General features: G+C 50.7%; 1 protein-coding gene across 3 annotated transcripts in view; it reads left to right on the forward strand.

The window, feature by feature from the left end:
- KCNIP3 (potassium voltage-gated channel interacting protein 3) overlaps positions 1-17332 on the forward strand; it is an 80616-nt gene that overhangs the window by 51422 nt on the left and 11862 nt on the right. The window contains exon 1 of one of the 3 annotated variants that reach the window (XM_004770945.3): positions 4938-5485. The exons of the other annotated variants lie outside the window; for them this stretch is intronic. Coding sequence (XP_004771002.1) covers positions 5383-5485 — 103 coding nt within the window. The 5' untranslated portion in view covers positions 4938-5382. Of the gene's footprint in view, positions 1-4937; positions 5486-17332 lie in introns of those variants that run through there. 3 annotated transcript variants of the gene reach the window in all.

A 17332-nucleotide genomic window follows, 5' to 3' on the forward strand; every position in this document is an offset into this window, starting at 1 on the left:
CAGGTCAGGGAAGATACTCTGCAAAAGTGACATTTGAGACCCAAAAGACAAGTAGGCACTAATTAGTTGGGTGAAATGGAAGAGGAGGAGGAGAAAGAACATTCGTGGCTCAGAGAAGAGCTTGCTCAGAGATCTGGAGAATCTTGGGGCCATTCAGGTAGCTGCAGGTGTGGCTGGTGTCATTTGAGCAAAGGACAGGAGGAAGGGTCTGATCATGCTGGTGTAGAGGGGCATGGCAGGATTGAATTAAAATCATAGGCTGTGGAGCTGGAATGTTTGGGTTCAAATTCTGATGCTGTGTATTATCAGCTGTGTGCTCTTAACCAAAAAATTAACCACTCTGTGCTTCAAGTTCTTCCTCTTATCAAGCCCCTACCATATTGGGATCTATGAGAAAAGAAGAGTGGTGTTGAGGTGCCTGGTGCATGGTGAGTGCTTAGTAAATGTCAGCTGCTCTGATGGGCCATATTAAGGATTTTGGTCTTTGTTCTATGAGTAACGAGGGTTGCATTGATTAAGACCCTTTTGGTTGCAAGGAGCAGTAACCCAACTCACATTGGCTTAAGCAGCAACAGGGAGATTTATTGGCTCACATAACTGAAAGAGACAGGTTTAGGTGTGCCATTAGGCACAGCTGGATCAAGGCATAGAACATTGTCAATTGGGCTATTTTCTTTAGTTCTGTTTTCCAAAGAAATAACTTCCTTCTTCAGCTTCCTGTTCCCACATGGGTGGCAGAATGGCCATTTAGCTACCATAGTGAATAAGAGTGCCCCTCCTTTTTGTCCCAGGGCCAGTCATGAAGGTCTCTCACTGAGTCCCAGCAGGTACCCACCCCTGAATAAATCACTATGGCAGTGGAGGGGTGGTATGCAGTGGGAAAAGAGGAATTGGTGTTGGTTGACCAGTTATATTGCCAAAGATCCAAAATCACAAGGCTGGCAGGGGCAGGGGGTTCTACAAAGGAAATTGGGAGGGCTGTCACCACATCAGGGAGAAGAATGTCAAGCAGGCAAACACAACTGGTGTTGAGTCAGACAGCCACTCGAAGTTTTAAGCAAGGGAAAAACAGGGTCTTATGTCCATCTTGAGATGACCACTCTGGTTGTCGAAAGAGGGAGAGACAGGAGGAGGATGGAATGGAGATGGGAAGAGCTGCTGGCAGCAGGAGTCCAGGAGAAAGGGACAGTGGCATGGCCAAGCTCGTGGCAGGGGAGCCAAGATGGATGAGAAAGAGGCACAGTGCCGGAGTTTGTTGGTAGACTGGGCAGGAGTGGGACAGGAAGATTCCAGGCTAAGCCAGGGTTTTGGTTCTGAGCAGCTAAGATTGAGCTTGAAGGAGGGACAGGTTTGGGGGAAGCCTGACAGTCTAGCTCTGAACACACCGCATGTAAAGAGCCTTGGAACATCCACGGGGAGGAGTCTTAGAGACATTTCTTTGGGATGTGGAATCCCACTCGTGGACATTCTTGTTTGGTTCCTAGGAAGTAGGAGAAAGAGAAATAAACTGAGTAATGACTGTTTTGCCCTAGAACCAAAGGGGGCCTGCCCTCTGGGAGAGTTGAGACAGGAGCCACTTGCTGAGCTGTTTGCTGGGCATAAGTCCCTCAAACAGCATGTGTGTAGCCTAGTCCCTGCCTTAAAACTCAAAAGACCTTTTAAAATCCTTGAGCAACTACATGATCAGTAGGCTGGGGCACCCAATTAATGTTTGGTCAAAGAGACAGGTCCCAACCCACAAGAGCTGACAGCACAGCTGTGGTGAGAGAGGGGTGACATGGGAGATGTCCGGGCAGACAGCCAAAACACGGTGCAGAACAGCCCGGCCCAGGCAGCAGAGGCCATGGCGGTTCTGAGGAGAAGCGGGTTGGTATAGGGCTGGCATAATCTGGGAAGTCTTCCTGGAGGCAGAACTGGAGTGGTAGCAATATTCCAGGCACAGGAAGACCATGACCTCAGGTGTGGGATGCCAGGCTAAGTTCGGGGTGTGCCCCAGACCACCCCAAAACAGCTGGAGGTCCAAAAATTTTCTAAACCAGGACACCAAGTCCTCCAAGACCCTCCCAGACATCTTGAAGTCTTCCAAGAGAGGGCTTGGGGCTCCCCAGCCCTCTACTATCACCCGGGGTAGAGCGAGCTGCTCCCTCCACATTGCGCCCTGTCTTTCCCTACTTCCGTGGCAGTCTACAGCACCCTGAAGGGCAGGGATTTCTCTGTCTGTGCCCCTCCCCCAAGACAGGGAGCTGGCAGGGATCACTGTCAACAGCCAGCATGCTCCTTGCCACAGGAGGCACTTGGGGGATGTTGGGGAGGGCACAGCTGGGAGCTAGGGAAGGGAGCTACAGCCAGCTGGGAAAGGCCTGGCCTGGGACTTCATGGGTGTGGGGAGGATGTATAAGGTCTGGGGGCTTGTCTGCCAGCTTCCCTGTCTAGGTCCCATGGAAGCAGGGAGCGTGATGGGGCCATCAGCCCAGCCTCAGTGGACCTGGTTGGCCCCAGGGCTGGCAGGCCCCAAGCTCGTGAGTGAGCGGGGGAGTCAGCTTCCCATCCATTAGGCCCCTGGCCCAGGCAGCTAATGCCAAGCGGACATTCTGCTCTCATCCCTGGTATCCACTTAGGCATCGTTAATATTTTACACCACAGAGCCAGGGGATCAATGTCTCATTTATAGCTCAGTGTTTATGAGCAGCCATTGAAGCTTTCCCAGGGAAGATGCTCAGGAGCATCAGGGGAAACTGAGGCAGGAGAGCAGGGGTGGACCAGCTTCTGGAGGACCCCCCGTATGGCTTCTTTTGCTTGCTCAGTTCTCTATCTGCCCCCTCCCCCCATCTGTCTCTCATCTGGCACCCTGAACACACCCAGCTCCAAGAATACATCATAAGAGGCCATCAGAGCCCATGACACAGGTCAACCCTCGTCTCTCTTTCTCTGGATCTTTTACAAGCCCTTGGAGAGGTGGGCTTGTCATCCCCATTTTAGGAAACAGGCTTAGAGAGGTTAATGTATTCTTAACTAGACCACTGACTGAGGACTGGTGGCAATGGGCTTGGACACAGGCTAGATTTTACTCAGCATGTAAGTGTGTAAATTAGGAGAGTCTTGAGCCTTTATTAACTTACACATTTTAGCAACTCATGTGCTCCAACAGAGCTGTGTTCTCTGGCTATCATTAGCATCTCTGCTTAGACTTCTTGGTCAGTGGAGACTCACCACATCCCACTAAATGCAATTGAAAGCTGTGCATTTACAGTTCTTTAAAAATATCTCCAATAACTCAGACTTTTAACCAGGTGTGTTAAACACTGAGGTTGAACTGCACCGGCCAGAAGAAACCCAGCAGCCTCTCTCCCACCCGTTTCCACTGGAAACAGTGTGGTATGCTGGCCCAGCATCTGCTCTGGAATCCAGAAGGCCTGGGCTGCCCCTGTGTCCCTTCCCTGGCCCAACATTTAGGCCTCGGTTTTCTTAACTGTAAAATGGGGACGAGAAATGCCCACTGGGGCAGCCCTTACGGATTATGAGTAAAGCTAAAGGTTTGGTTCCTGTACCAGCTCCAGAAGGGCCCTGGTCCACGCATGCTGCTGTACCGAGTTCTGCGCCTGGGGCGCAATACACGTTCAGTATTTGCTGAAAGAATGACCCAGTGGGTAGCAGAGGCTCATACAGGGAAGCTACTGTTGTTCCGACCCTACGTCCAAACGCGTGGAACGGGGCTGGATTTCCCCCTCCACTAAGGCAAATGGAGAACTTCTAAAGAACTTGGAGGGGCGCCTGGGTGGCTCAGTTGGTTAAGCAGCTGCCTTCGGCTCAGGTCATGATCCCAGCGTCCAGGGATCAAGTTCCACATCGGGCTTCTTGCTCAGCAGGAAGCCTGCTTCTCCCTCTGCCTCTGCCTGCCACTCTGTCTGCTTGTGCTCACTCTCTCTGACAAATAAACAAAATCTTTAAAAAATAAAATAAAATAAAATAAAGAAGTTCGAAGCAGCCCGAGCCTTCTCCCGCTCTAAGCCCGGGGCTGGCGAGGACACCCGCAGAGCGCAACGCCCGCGGGAGGGCAGCAGAGAGCCACGGCTCCGGCCCTCAAGTCCCGGAGTTCGGAGACTTGGAAGGATCCCGGGCTCCGCCCTGCCACGCCCCCATCTCTCCCAGTCCTTTCCTATCCCGTGCCTCCAGGCTGGAAGAGAGTGATTCACAAACGAATTAGCGCTCCAGTGCACTGCCCGCGCGTCGGACTTGGCATCCGTTTAGCTCTTTCCCACAGCCGGAAAGGCAGGCGGGCACCAGCTCCTCTGTAGGTAGGAGGAATCGGCAAATCCGTGACTCGACCAAGGTCACGCAGCAAAATCAGGAGTGGAACTCAGTTCCGTAGTCTCTAATGCCAAAGCCCACACTCCCTCTAAAAGCCTGGAGCGCACGTGGGTTTCCGGAACTGGATAACTTTGAATACCAACTTTTTCATTTCCAGTGGGGGCCAGACGAAGGCCAAGTTCAGTCTCGAGCCGAGACCTGGTGGTGTGGGAAATACCCCGGGGTGAGAGGGCTTTCCCGATCCCCCGAAGGCCGGCTCTGCCTTGGCTGGCGGGGCAGTGAGCGGCTGTGGCAGGCTCCGCACCGCTCAGCAAGGAGTACGGATCCCCGAGTCCTCGCAGAGAGCAGTGCTGCGGCTCCCTTCCCCTCCGGTCCCCGGCCCGTTCCCCAGCCACTCAGCCCCCACCCGCACAGGCAGTTGGGTGAAACCGCCGACCGCTGGGTCGCCGGGGGCATGGCTGGGGGGTGGTGGCGGTGCGCCAGGCTCCGTACGAGGGCTGGGCCGTACGGGGCGGGGCCACCTCCCTCCGCCCCTTCCCGTGCTCGCGCGGGCGGGAGGGGGGCGGCCGCAGGGGACGCCTCCCCGGGTGGTCGCCGCGCCTAGGCCAATGAGCGCGCTGGGAGCCGCGATGAAGGCTGGGGCGGCCGGGAGCGCCCGGGACCCCCGCCGCCGCCGCCGCGCCCCCGTGCCCTCGCGTCCCTGGGGCTGGAGACGGGGCGAAAGAGGCGCGGCGCCCGCGCGGGCCATGGAGGCGTCTCTGGCCCGCGCCGGCCGCCCGAGCTGCGCTCCGCGCCGCCGCCGCCGCCGCCTCCGCGCCTCGAAGTTTGCCGGCTGACTCGGAAAGTTGCGCTCGGGCTCTGCTGCCGCGCGGCGTCCAACCTCCCGGCCTGCCCAGTTCGCCGCCGCAGCCGCCCTCCTCGGGGCCCGGACCCCGTCTACACCCGCAGCCCCGCCTGCCGGGGGATGTGAGCCGCGGCCTCCCCAAGAGGCCGGGCGGGCTGCACCGGCCCGGGCGCCTCCCGAGGCACGCGCGGGCGAGGGGCACGCCCCGGCCCTGGGCAGCTCGGGTCGCCATGGGCATCCAGGGCATGGAGCTGTGCGCCATGGCCGTGGTGGTGCTGCTGTTCATCGCCGTCCTCAAGCAGTTCGGCATCCTGGAGCCCATGTCCATGGAAGGTAACGCGTGGCCGTCCGCTCCTCTGCTGGGCTCAGCAGTGTTTGGGGAGTGAGCAGCAGCGGAGCGCGGGTCTGCGGGCCCGGCGAGTGCTGCCCTTGGGCGCTCAGCGGCTCTGGCCGCTAGAGCCGCCGCCCCCTCCGGACTCCAGAGGGCTGGCCTGGGACTGAGGGAATGGAGAAGCCTGGGGCTCTGAGGAGCCCCAGAGGGCTTGGAGCTGCGGTGCTTGGGGTGGGCGTGAGCGAGATGCCTGGTGACACCCTGAGCCATCCTAGGCCTGCCGGTCCGAACTGCCCCGGGTGAGCACAGCCGGATCAGGCCTCCGGTTGACGGGAGGTGGCTCAGGGTGAAGATGACTGGAAGGATCCCCAGCCAAGGGTACTTGATAGTGGCAAGTAATGAGACCTTCGCCACATCTTGGGGCTGCCCCTTTTGCCTCGACTCCCATCCCTAGGCATGGCTCAGGCCCACGGGATCAGTAACCAAACCCTCAGGCGCCACATTTCTGTCCCAGTGCAATATTAACCGAGAAGATAGACCTACCCTTTAATCAGACTGTGGACAGCCTCCCTGGGACCCCTGAGAGGTGTCCTCGGAGCTGTTCCCCAACCTTCCATACCTCCTTGAGACTTCTGGGCAGGTTAGGAGGAGGAGCCCCTCTAGGGCACACCCATTCTGAAGGGGACCTTGACCTCCCAGGGCTGTAACTTCCCCTCCTCCCTGTTCGAAGTGGCATTTGCAGCCTCCTGCCTCTGTACTGCAGGGAAGGGGGCCAGCCTGTCCTGTTCTTGTTACCTGTGCTCCCTTGCTGTCCTCTCGGGGGAGGACAGACATCTTCCTGCCGCAGCATTCCGCTGACCTTGCCAGGCTCCGGCTCTTAGAACTGAAACCCAGAGGTCCAGGCGGGCAAGGAAGGCAGACTTTGTCTTTGCTTCTGAACTGCGTGGCAGCCCCTCCAGCTTGAAGATGTGCCTCAAACCCCTACAAAGGGACAGGAAGGGGCACAGGGCCTGGAAGCAAGGTCCTTCCTCCATTTTGCCTTCAGAACCTCGAGCTGACTCTTTACCTGAAGTCCATGGCTATGTGCCCCTAAGAAGCCGTCAGGCTCCATCACACCTTTCCGAGGCAAGTCCATGGGGCCCAGAGAGAAGAGATGTGATCAAGTGGTTCTGAGAGATGACACCATAAGCTTTAAATGTTATGTGAAGAGGAAAATTGCCCAAGCTGGGCCTGCACTTGTCTGGATGCTGCGCCCGGTTAGGGAATCTATGACAGGGGATTTAGTGGGAAATGCATTTGCTTGGGATGAGGTGGGTGGGGGGGAGCATCCTGCACTGAGGACCGTTGCCTCCTGCAGGGCACGGGGCTGTCCCACATGCCCTGTCCTTTGCCATCTGAAGTCTGGGGACGGTGTGGGGGGTGTTGGTGCTTAGGCAAACCATGCCCCCCCCACCCCCCACATAGATCTTCCCTGTTTCCAGGACGCCAAGGAGCCAGGAGCACCAGTGGTCTCATTCTGCTTGGTTCTGCAGAACCTTCGGAACTGAGCCCAAGCCCCTCCCAGGTCTGGGCCTGTGAAATTTGTTTTTGTGACTTTTAAGGAAATGGGATTTCTTTACAAGGTGGATAGTGTGCACTGGACTACAGAGGCTTTCTTCAGCCTACTAAAAAACTCACTTCAGGCTCTAGTGAGTTTCCCTTTCCTGCTACAGTTGCCCATTCGTGCCCCTTAGGAGTTCCGATGCGTTGAGGCAGTGGGAGAAGTACGGACCCTGTGTCACCCAGGTCTTCGCTGGGGTCCTGTCACCCACACGTGCTGGCCGTAAAGCTTCTTTAACCTTTCCTGGCCTCAGTTTTGTTACCTGTAAAGTGGGCTGTAGCAGACATGTAACTAACTAGCCACTGGGGCTTTAAGGCCTCTGGCACCGTTCTTGGCATATAATAAATGTGCAAACTTTGTGGACCATTCGCATCACCAACAATTAGCAATGGAGTGATGACTCGTAGTAGTAGGACCGATTCATGGTTGGAAACATTCTCTCACTCAAACAGGCCTCCCCTCCTGCCTCAGAGGGAGGGACTTCTAAGTTCCACATGTTGCCTATTGTTGGGGGTGCTGCCCTTTAAGTGCCTGGAAGAGTCTGAGGGACTGTCAGAAACCCAGCCTGGATGGGAGTGGGCACCTAGGGAAGAGGGCTGGCGCCTGGCTCCCCTCAAGCGTGCGTACATCCGCTTGTATGTCTCTTGTCTTCCCTGAGCCTCTGTAGTTCCCATCCGTGAGCCGCCAGAGTTACGATGCCCCTGGGATTGTCAGGAACTAATGGATCTGGGTTCTAGGGATGCAGCCTTCTAGAAGTAGATGCAGATCATAAAAAGCCCTTAGTCTGCCCCGGGTCTCCTGTCCCTCTCTGCCTTCAGATGACCTGTGCAGAAATCCCGGCCCGGTTCCTCCACTAGCTTACCAGGTGACTTTGGTGCATTTAACATTCTTGACCCTGAATCTCCTCAGTTGTAGAATGAGGATAAAAGCTTATATTCCCCTATGCATTTCACAGAGGTGTGGTGAGCTAAAGCACTTTGGAAAAGTGAAAAGCAGAACTCAAGGCTAAGGGGCTCACAGGGTGGGGCACAGTGGCAATAAGTGACCATGGGCTGGAAATTCTTGGTGCTCGGTTTGCAAGCCCTGACACCACATAGCTTTTTGTCCACCACATCTGGGCCTAGGACTGGACTTCGGTCACTGCCTCTTATCTTAAGTCGGATTTCCTAGATTTGGGATGAGTAACTCTCAACGGAGGGCAGTTTTGCTCTCATGGACATTTGGTAATATTTGGGGACATTTTTGACTATCCCAGTTGGGGAGAGGGGGCTACTGGCATCTTGCAGGTAGAGGGCAAACATCTGGCAATGAATGGCGACAGCCCCCCAAAAAAAGAATGATCAGGTCCAAATATCTGTAGGGAGGCTGAGAAACCTGATTGTGGAAGGAGCACTTGGGGTGAGGTGGCCAGGGGCTGGGACAGCTGCTTTTCAGGCCTGACTCAGTCACTGACATGCTGTCGTTAACTTGGGCCAGTCACTCCTCTTACCTGAGCTCTGTTTCCTCGTCTATATTGGGGTATTGGATTGGAGGCCCATCTCCCCTGGGAACTTTCCCTCACCCCTCTGGCTCCCTGCCCCTTTGGGTTGTGTTATGATGCCGTTCTAAGATTTTCTGTGTCCCCATCCCCACCCCATATGGACTTTCCGAGAGGGTCAGGGACTGTGTCTATATACTTGTGGCCCCAGAGTGTGCTCAGCACTGCTTGGCAAACAGTAGACGTTGAAGAAGTGTAAATTACATGCCATCACTGGCACACATTTATTGGGCACCCTTTGTATGCCAGGTATGTGAAGCCACCAGAAGCACAAGTAATGCAGGGTCTTGGCCCTCCTTTTAGGACACCCCTGGGCAGATGTCCTCTGAGGGGAGGACCTGTCTGGCTGGAGTGGGGACAGAGAAGCTGAATTGCGACAGTGGGGGTAGAGGTGGGTGAAGAGATAGAGGTGTGAAGGGGAGAATGGGGAGTGCCCAGAGAGAGGTATACGTGCCCTGACCCACCACCCCTGCTCTTCCCTCCTGGAGGTGGCCCAACCTCTCTTTGTGTGTATCATGATTTTGTCCTCCACAGCAGCAGGCCCATCCTGGAGATGAGGGAGCTGAGGCTTAGGGAGGGTAAGTCACCTAACTGTGGCTCAGGTGGGTGGCTCCTGTAAGGCAGGGAGGTGGCCTAGAGCCTGAAACCCGATGCTGCTCTACATTGGGAGATTTGGGCCAAACCTGCTCCCTCCCCAAGTCAGTGCCTCACTTGTTGCATGGCTGGTGGTATCAAAGTGTCTTAGCTATGGAATCTCCAACCGAGTCTTACTTGGAAGCCCAGTCCCCCCGACAGACGGAAGATGCATTGCTGGCATTCGCAGGGGAGTCTTGCTCTACAGTGGTCCCCGGGGCTCCTCAGAGGGACCTCCGGGTCTAGGAGTCCCCTGACCATCAGGGGCTGTCCACACTGGCTGGCTCCAGTCCCTCTTGCCTCGCCGGTAGGCCAAAAATGGCTCTCACCCAGGACCTGGTACATCTTTGCTCAGTGAATTAAAGATTTGTCGCCACCTTTTCCGAGCCCCTGCAGGTGGGTCCTGCCCAGAGGGGGCTGTGTGGCATGAGGTCTGCTCCCTGGGAGGAGATCCCCATTGGAGATTTGTCAGCTTGCTGTATAACGTGGGGACCTCCCGCTTTACAACGACAGCTTTTTTTTAAGAACAATTTTTTAAAAAAGATTTTATTTATTTATTTGATAGAGAGAGAGAGATAACAAGTAGGCAGAGAAGTGGGGGGTGGTGGGAACAGGCCCCCTGCTGAGCAGAGAGCCCAACTCGGGGCTCTATCCCAGGATCCTGGGATCATGACCTGAGCTGAAGGCAGAGGCTTTAACCCACTGAGCCACCCAGGCACCCTTAGAACAAATTTTTTAAACCTCATGCTTTTCCACCTTTCACAAAATGTTTGTTTGATGGAGAGGTTCAATCTTGGTTGCTGAGCCCCTGGTTATCAGCGGGCAGGGGTGTGTAGTGTCCAGGACCGGCCTCCGGGGGTCCGGGAGAAGGGCTGCACCCAGGGAGAGGTGGAAGGGAGAGGGCAGAAGCAGGTTGACTTCACCGTCTGGTGGAGCACGGCTCCTCCGTGTTCTAAGGAAAACTGTAGCAAATGGCTATTTAGATCCATTAGTTGTCAGTTCCGCCTGTAATTGCAGCAGGTGGGTGTGAGGCCGTTGGCATCTCCTAAGAGATCTGGCAGCGTCTCCGCCCAATCAAACCAGAGGGATGAATCCTTGGATTTCTCTTGTTGATGAGCCTGGAGTAGTCTCCATTGTCCCCTGAGAGCATGTGGGGTGCCCAGGATCTGGCCGGACACTGTGGGAGTCAAGGTGAAGCCAGATCCCCTGCCCCCCAGACACTTCCAGACAGTTCTATGACCTTTCCTTGGTGCATATGTGTGAAGAGGGGGTGAAAGTGGACGGGGCGGTGGGAGTGGAGAGGAGGGGGTGAGATCTCTCTTCCTCTTCTTACAAGGCCACCTGTCCTACTAGATACCATCTTACCTTAATTACGTCCAAAGCTGTATCTCCAAATAGAGTCACATTGGCTTAGGGCTTCAACATGCAAATTTTGGGGAAACCCAGCTCTGGTCCATAGCACCGGTAAACAGAAATATGCACCTGGCAGGGAGTCATAGCCAAATGGAAGAAAGTAGAACAGAGATGGGGGACACATAGGAAGGGTGGGGGGCAGCACCTGTGAGAAGGTGACATTTGAGGAGAAAAAAGAGGTGTGAATTCCGAGGGAAAAGCAGTGCCCTCTAGAGGGAGTTTGCCTGGTGGGCTTGCAGGGCACAAGGGGGCGGGAATGGCTGAAGCAGTGGGAGCAAAGGGAGAGACTGGGAGATGAGGTTAGAGCCGAGCTGGGGAGGGGCGGCAGTGGCGGTGGTGTGCGTTCATTGGTGATTTACTGGTTATTTTTATATTCAGAGCTTAGGGGAGGTTGTTGGACAGAGGAATGCACAGGATATGTTTCCAGCAGCTTCCTCCAGCACTGTTTGAAAACTAGACCTATGGGACCCAGGGCAGAAGCGGGGCTTCAGGCCAGGAGAGATGCTGGAGCCTTGGACCAGAGGAGGGACGTGGAAGTGGGAGAAGGGGTTAGATGCTGGAGTTAAGGGTTAGAGCTGGCCGGCCATGCCTGTGGGTTGAGCCCTGGGAGGAAGGTCTACGCCCAGAGTTTTGGCCGAAGCACCCAACAGGACAGAGTTGCCGTCCCGGGAGCTGGGGAAGGCTGTGGGTAGAACAGTTTGGGGAGGAAAATCAGGAGGTCCGTTTGGAAATGCTCCATTTGAGAACCACCTAGACATCCGAGTGCAGATGGCAAGCAGACAAGGGAGTCTGGAGCTGTGGGAGAAGGTAGCCCGCAGTCCCCAACGGAGTCTTGACTTTTTTTTTTTTTTTTTTTTAAAGATTTTATTTATTTGTCAGAGACAGAGGGAGAGAGAGCGAGCAAGCGAGCACAGGCAGACAGAGAGGCAGGCAGAGGCAGAGGGAGAAGCAGGCTCTCTGCCGAGCAAGGAGCCCGATGTGGGACTCGATCCCAGGACCCTGGGATCATGACCTGAGCCGAAGGCAGCTGCTTAACCAAATGAGCCACCCAGGCGTCCCGAGTCTTGACTTTTAAAGTAGCTTTCAGACTTTGCTGATTTCATGAGTGTCACATTTTTCCTTGCTGTTCTCAGGTGCGTTTTCCATACTAATGATTTTGAACACCTCTTCGTGGACCCCTCAGCTTTTTCAGTTTGCTCACCTCTGACTTGCCCATGGATGTCCTTTGGCCATTTCTTTTGGGACTGCTGTCCTTTTCCTTTCTTCCAAGTGTCCTATTTTGTCCAGACCAAAGGTGTGTTCTCGCTTTCTTTTTCTCCTAATCTGGGTACTCTAATTACTTCTTTTAAAAGATATTTTATTTAAAAATTTTTATTTATTTGAGGGAGAGAACCTCGGCCGACTCCGCGCTAGGTGCAGAGCCCCACCTGGGGCTCGATCTCAGGATCCCGAGATCACAACCCAAGCCTAAATCAAGAGTCTTATGCTCAATTGACTGAGCCACTCAGGCACCCCTCTGATTACTTTTAAGCATTTTAATTAACTTCTAGCAAATTCAAATATATATTTGATCTGTGCATTAAAAAGAATAATAAACTCCAGTGAACTGATCCTCCCCACCCCTGGAATTAGAACATCACTAGCCTGCCTCTCTCTGAGCTTCTCCTCTCTCCCACGCTGCAGAAGTTACCACCAGCCAGGTTTGCACTTGTCATTCCTGGATTTTTGTTCTTATTTACCATTTTATTTCTTGGGTATCCCTACAAATAGTCTGGTTATTCTTGGTTTTGAATTTTGTAACAACTATGTGTTACCGTCCGTTCACTGCTGTAGGACGTTTCATGCAGTGGATGGCCCAGCACAGTCTGTTTATCTGCTCTGTTGTCAGGCTCATGGTTGATTCAAGCTACTGTTACTGTAGAGAGCTGGGGTGTCTGCTCTCCTGCCTGTGTCCTGGCCATTGTTTCTTTGGCACACAGTTCCTAGGATAGGGTTACCAGGCTCTAGGGTATGCAAATATCTGCAACATTAGCATGGAAATGCAAATACTTCCCCACAGTGCATGCCTGTACCAGTATGCATACACACTAGGATGCTTAAAAATTACTGTTGACCTCCCTTCTCTCCCTAGCCAGCACTTAGCCTTGGTCAACCTTCTTCTTTTTTTTTTTTTTTAAAGATTTTATTTATTTAATTGACAGAGAGCGCACAAGTAGGAGGAGCAGCAGGCAGAGGAAGAAGCAGGCTCCCTGCTGAGCAAGGAGCCTGAAGCAGGACTCTGTCCCAGGACCCTGTCCCAGGACCCCGGGGTAATGAGTCAGCCAAAGGCTGACACTTAACTGACTGAGCCACCCGGGCGCCCCAACTTAATTGCATTTTATTATTTCCTGCTCATTTGGCTGTTGTGTTCTTAATGTAATTTGCCTTTTCCTGTTTAATAGTGAGGTTGAGCAATCTTTCCCATATTTATTCATCTTTCCAGTTTCCTTTTTTGATGATTATCTCATCTAGATATTCTTCTTTTGACCGTTTTAAACACTGTCTTCTCCCCTTCTGCTGAATGTCTTGAACTGACCATGGTGCCCCCCCCCCTTTTTTTTTTGAACAGAAGTCTTTAAGTGTGATGTAATCAAATTCATCCTTTCTTTTTTCCTTTATGGTTTGAACTTTTGAAGTTTTAAGAAATTTTTCCCCACCCTTAGGTTAGCAAGATTCTTTCACATTTTAACTCTATAGCTTACCTTTCATACTTGGGTCTTTACTTCATCTGGAACCCACTTTTGCATGTGGTGTGGGAAGGGGATCCAGATTTCCGTGCTGAGCCAGTTTTCCTAAAACCACCTACTAAACCATCTGACCATTGCACAAATCTTCTGTGATGTTCCTGCTCCACCTCAGTCTCTTTTTGTGCTTTTGGTGTGTTTGTCTGTTCTTGCACCAACCACACCACTTTTATTACAGTGACTGTGCAAATGTATTAGTATTTAATGGGAAAAATCCTCTCTGTACTCTTGTTTCTAGATTTTTGTTCCTCCATATGCATTTCAGAGTGATTTTATCAAGGTCCTCAAAAAGCCCAACTGGATTTTTAATGGCATTGTGTTGAATTTGTGAGTTACTTTGGGAAGAAATGACATCTTTATATTATGTGGTCCTCTTTTTTTTTTTTTTTAAGATTTTTCTTTTAATTTAATTGACAGAGATCACAAGTAGGCAGAGAGGCAGGCAGAGAGAGAGGAGGACGCAGGCTCCTCACTGAGCAGAGAGCCTGATGCGGGGCTCGATCCCAGAGCCCTGGGATCATGACCTGAGCTGAAGGCAGAGGCTTTAACCCACTGAGCCACCCAGGTACCCCATGTGGTCCTATCTTAAATGGAATGTCTCATTTATTCAGATTATCTTGCTATAAAGAAGTCCTTTGAGTTTTGGCTAATACTTAAATAGTTTGAGTTTTTATTGCAATCATGAATGTTATATTTTTAATTATATTTTCTAGGTGGTTATCACTGGTGTGGAAAATTGCTATTGATTTTTGTAAATTAATCTTATATCTGGCAACCTTACTAAACTCTCATGTATATTGATTCTTTTGGTCCCTGTTGGGACCAGATATTTACAAGAATGTTAGTTTTATCCTATACTTCCCAATTCCTGTATTCTTTCTTTCTTTCTTGAAATTTCCTTAGAGCAACGGCAGGATATCAATTAGTGGTGCTTGTGGCCAACCTTGGCTTGTCCCAAATCTTAAAGGGAATGTGTCTGAGCCCTTGCCATTCAACCTGATATTTTCTGTAAATAAATCTATAACTTGCAAATATAAATTACATCAAGTTAAGAAAGTTCCCTTCAATCCTAGTTTGCTTCAAGTTTTGTTTGATTATAAATACATGTGGATGTTTATCAAATGCCTTTCCTGTATTAAGGTTTTCGTATGATTTTCCTTCCATATTACAGATAAAACCTTGATCATGGTGTATTTTTTTTAGTACAGTTGGATTCAGTTGGCTAACATTTTGTTTAAGGTTGTATCTATATTCAAGAGTGAAATGGGCATGTAATTTACTTTTTGTTTGCTTTCCCAGCTTTACTGAGATATAACTGATATATAACAGTGTATGGGGCACCGGGTGGCTCAATTTGTTGAGCGTCCAACTCTTGATTTCAGCTTAGGTCATGATCTCAGGTCCTGAGGTAAGCCCCACATCAGGCTCCATGCTGAGGATGCAGTCTGCTTACCATTCTCTCCCTCTGCTACTCCCCCTGCTCATGCTCTCTCTCTCTCTTTCAAATAAATAAATAAATAAAAGCTTAAAAAAAAAACCAACCCCCCAAAATTATATAAATGTATGAAATGATTACTATAATAAGGTTAATTAATGTATCCATCATCTCACATAATTACCCTTATGTTGCCGGGGCGGTGGTGTCAGTGAGAACATTTAAGATCCATTATTTTAGCAACTTTCAAGGATACAGCACACAACACAGTATTCTTAACTGTGGTCAACATGCTGTGCATAGACCCCCTTGACTTACTCATTTTATAACCAGAAGTTTGTACCCTGTGACCAACATCTCATTTCTCCCACCCCCTGCCCTGGCAGCCACCAGCCTACTCTCTGTGTCTGTAAGTTTGGCTTTTTTTAGAATCCCCACGTAAGTGAGATCGCACCGTATCTGTCTTTCTTTCTTTTTTTTTTTTTTTTATAGATTTTATTTATTTAACAGAGAGAGATCACAAGTAGGCAGAGAGACAGGCAGAGAGAGAGGAGGAAGCAGGCTCCCTGCTGAGCAAAGAGCCCGATGCGGGGCTCAATCCCAGGACCCTGGGATCATGACCTGAGCTGAAGGCAGAGGCTTTAACCCACTGAGCCACCCAAGTGCCCCCGTATCTGTCTTTCTATGCCTGACTTATTTCACTTAGCATAATGCCTTCAAGGTCCATCCATGGTGTCACTGTAAATTTCATTCTTGTATGGCCCTTTTATGGTGTAGGAGTCAAGATGACAGTACTGAAAACTGGACTAGCAATATGGTGATCACTGGTTATTCTCTGAAAAGCAGCTTGTGTGGACTAGTGGGGTCAATGTCCCATAGGCCCAAGACTAGGAGAGGAGGTAAAGATAGTGAGTTAAAGAAGAGAAGAAGAAAGAAATAGCTGGAGGGGAGGGCAGGGCTGAGGAAGGAATAGCAACAGGTTTAGGGTTTTTGTTTTCTTTTTTGACCCTTAGGGGCAGAGGATTAATCATCTTCTTTAGTTTATGGGACACTTTTTTTTTTTTTAATCAGTCTGGACCCGTTTAAACCCCTCTTTTACTTTATTCTTTTCCCTTTTATCCCTCCATTTCTACTCCCTTCGACTCCTATAGGCAATTACTCTAGTTTCTGTTTCTTTTGTTTCTAATCTACATACCAAGAGTTCTCCTTTTCAGTGTCCAGTTCTGTGAATTTGGGCAAATGCATCGTAATGTAAGCACCGGCACAGTCAAGGTAGAGAACAGTTCCATCACACGAAAAATTCTTTCCTGCTGCCTTTTCTGTCATCAGCACGTCCCCTGTGTCACAACCCCTTGCAGCCACGGTGAGAGAGGCTATGATTTCTGCAATTCTGTCTTTTTGCAGAACGTCATTTAAGTGGGAGTCCTCCATTGCATAGTCCGGATTTGTTCACTTAGCTAGCGCATCTGAGGTCCATCCCTGTTGCTGTGTGTATCAATAGTTCGGGCATTTTTACTGCTGACTGGTATTCTACCGGCTCGCAGTTGCCCGTTCACTGGTTGAAGGACATGCAGGTTATTTCCTGCCTTGGGTGATTGTAAATGAAGTTGCTCTAAACATTTGCAGAAACGCTATTGTCTAACTCTGATAGGCTTCATTTCATATGGGTAAATACCCAGGAGTAGGAATTCTGGGTCACATGGTAAGTGTATGTTTATAAGAAACTGCCAAACTGATTTCTAGGTGGGCAGTACCATTTTCCTTCCCACCAGCCAAGTGTAATGGTTCCAGTTACTCCGGATCCTCACCAGCCCTTGGTATTGTCAATATTTGTTAGTTAAGTGATTCTGAGAGGTGTGTAGTAGCATTTCCTCGCGGGTTTAGGTTGTATTTCCACAATTGCAGTGGTGGTGAACACTTTTTTATATGCTTATTTGCCCCTTGTATGTCCTCTAGGTCAAGGGTCTGACCAAGTTTTTGCCCACTTACTAATTTGAGTTGTTTTCTTACTATTGAGTTTTGAGAGTTCTTCATATAATCTGGATATTCTTTGTCAGATATGTGATTTGCAAATATTTCCTTCCAGTCTGTAGTTTACCTTTTTTCTCTCATATCTCTTGCAGAGTGAAAGTTTTGTTATTAAAAAGTACAGTTTACCCAAAAATAAAATAAAATAAAAGTGCAACTTAGCAATTTTTCTTTTATGGATCATGCTTTTGGTGTGTCTAAGAACTGTTTGCTTAAACCCAGCCATAAGTTTCTTCGTGTGTGTGTGTGTGTGTGTGTGTGTGTGTGTTTTCCTAGAAGTTTTGTATTTTTATGTCTTATGTTTTAAATCTGTGCTCCAATTTGAGTGAATTTTTGTATAAGATGTAAGGCTCACACACCATGGATATATGTACCATGTGGCTCGCTTATTGGGTTTCCTAGTAACTTTATTGGTTTTTC

Source organism: Mustela putorius, unplaced genomic scaffold (assembly GCF_011764305.1).
Source record: "Mustela putorius furo isolate JIRA1106 unplaced genomic scaffold, ASM1176430v1.1 tig00000281_pilon_pilon_pilon, whole genome shotgun sequence".
Classification (NCBI taxonomy): domain Eukaryota; kingdom Metazoa; phylum Chordata; class Mammalia; order Carnivora; family Mustelidae; genus Mustela; species Mustela putorius.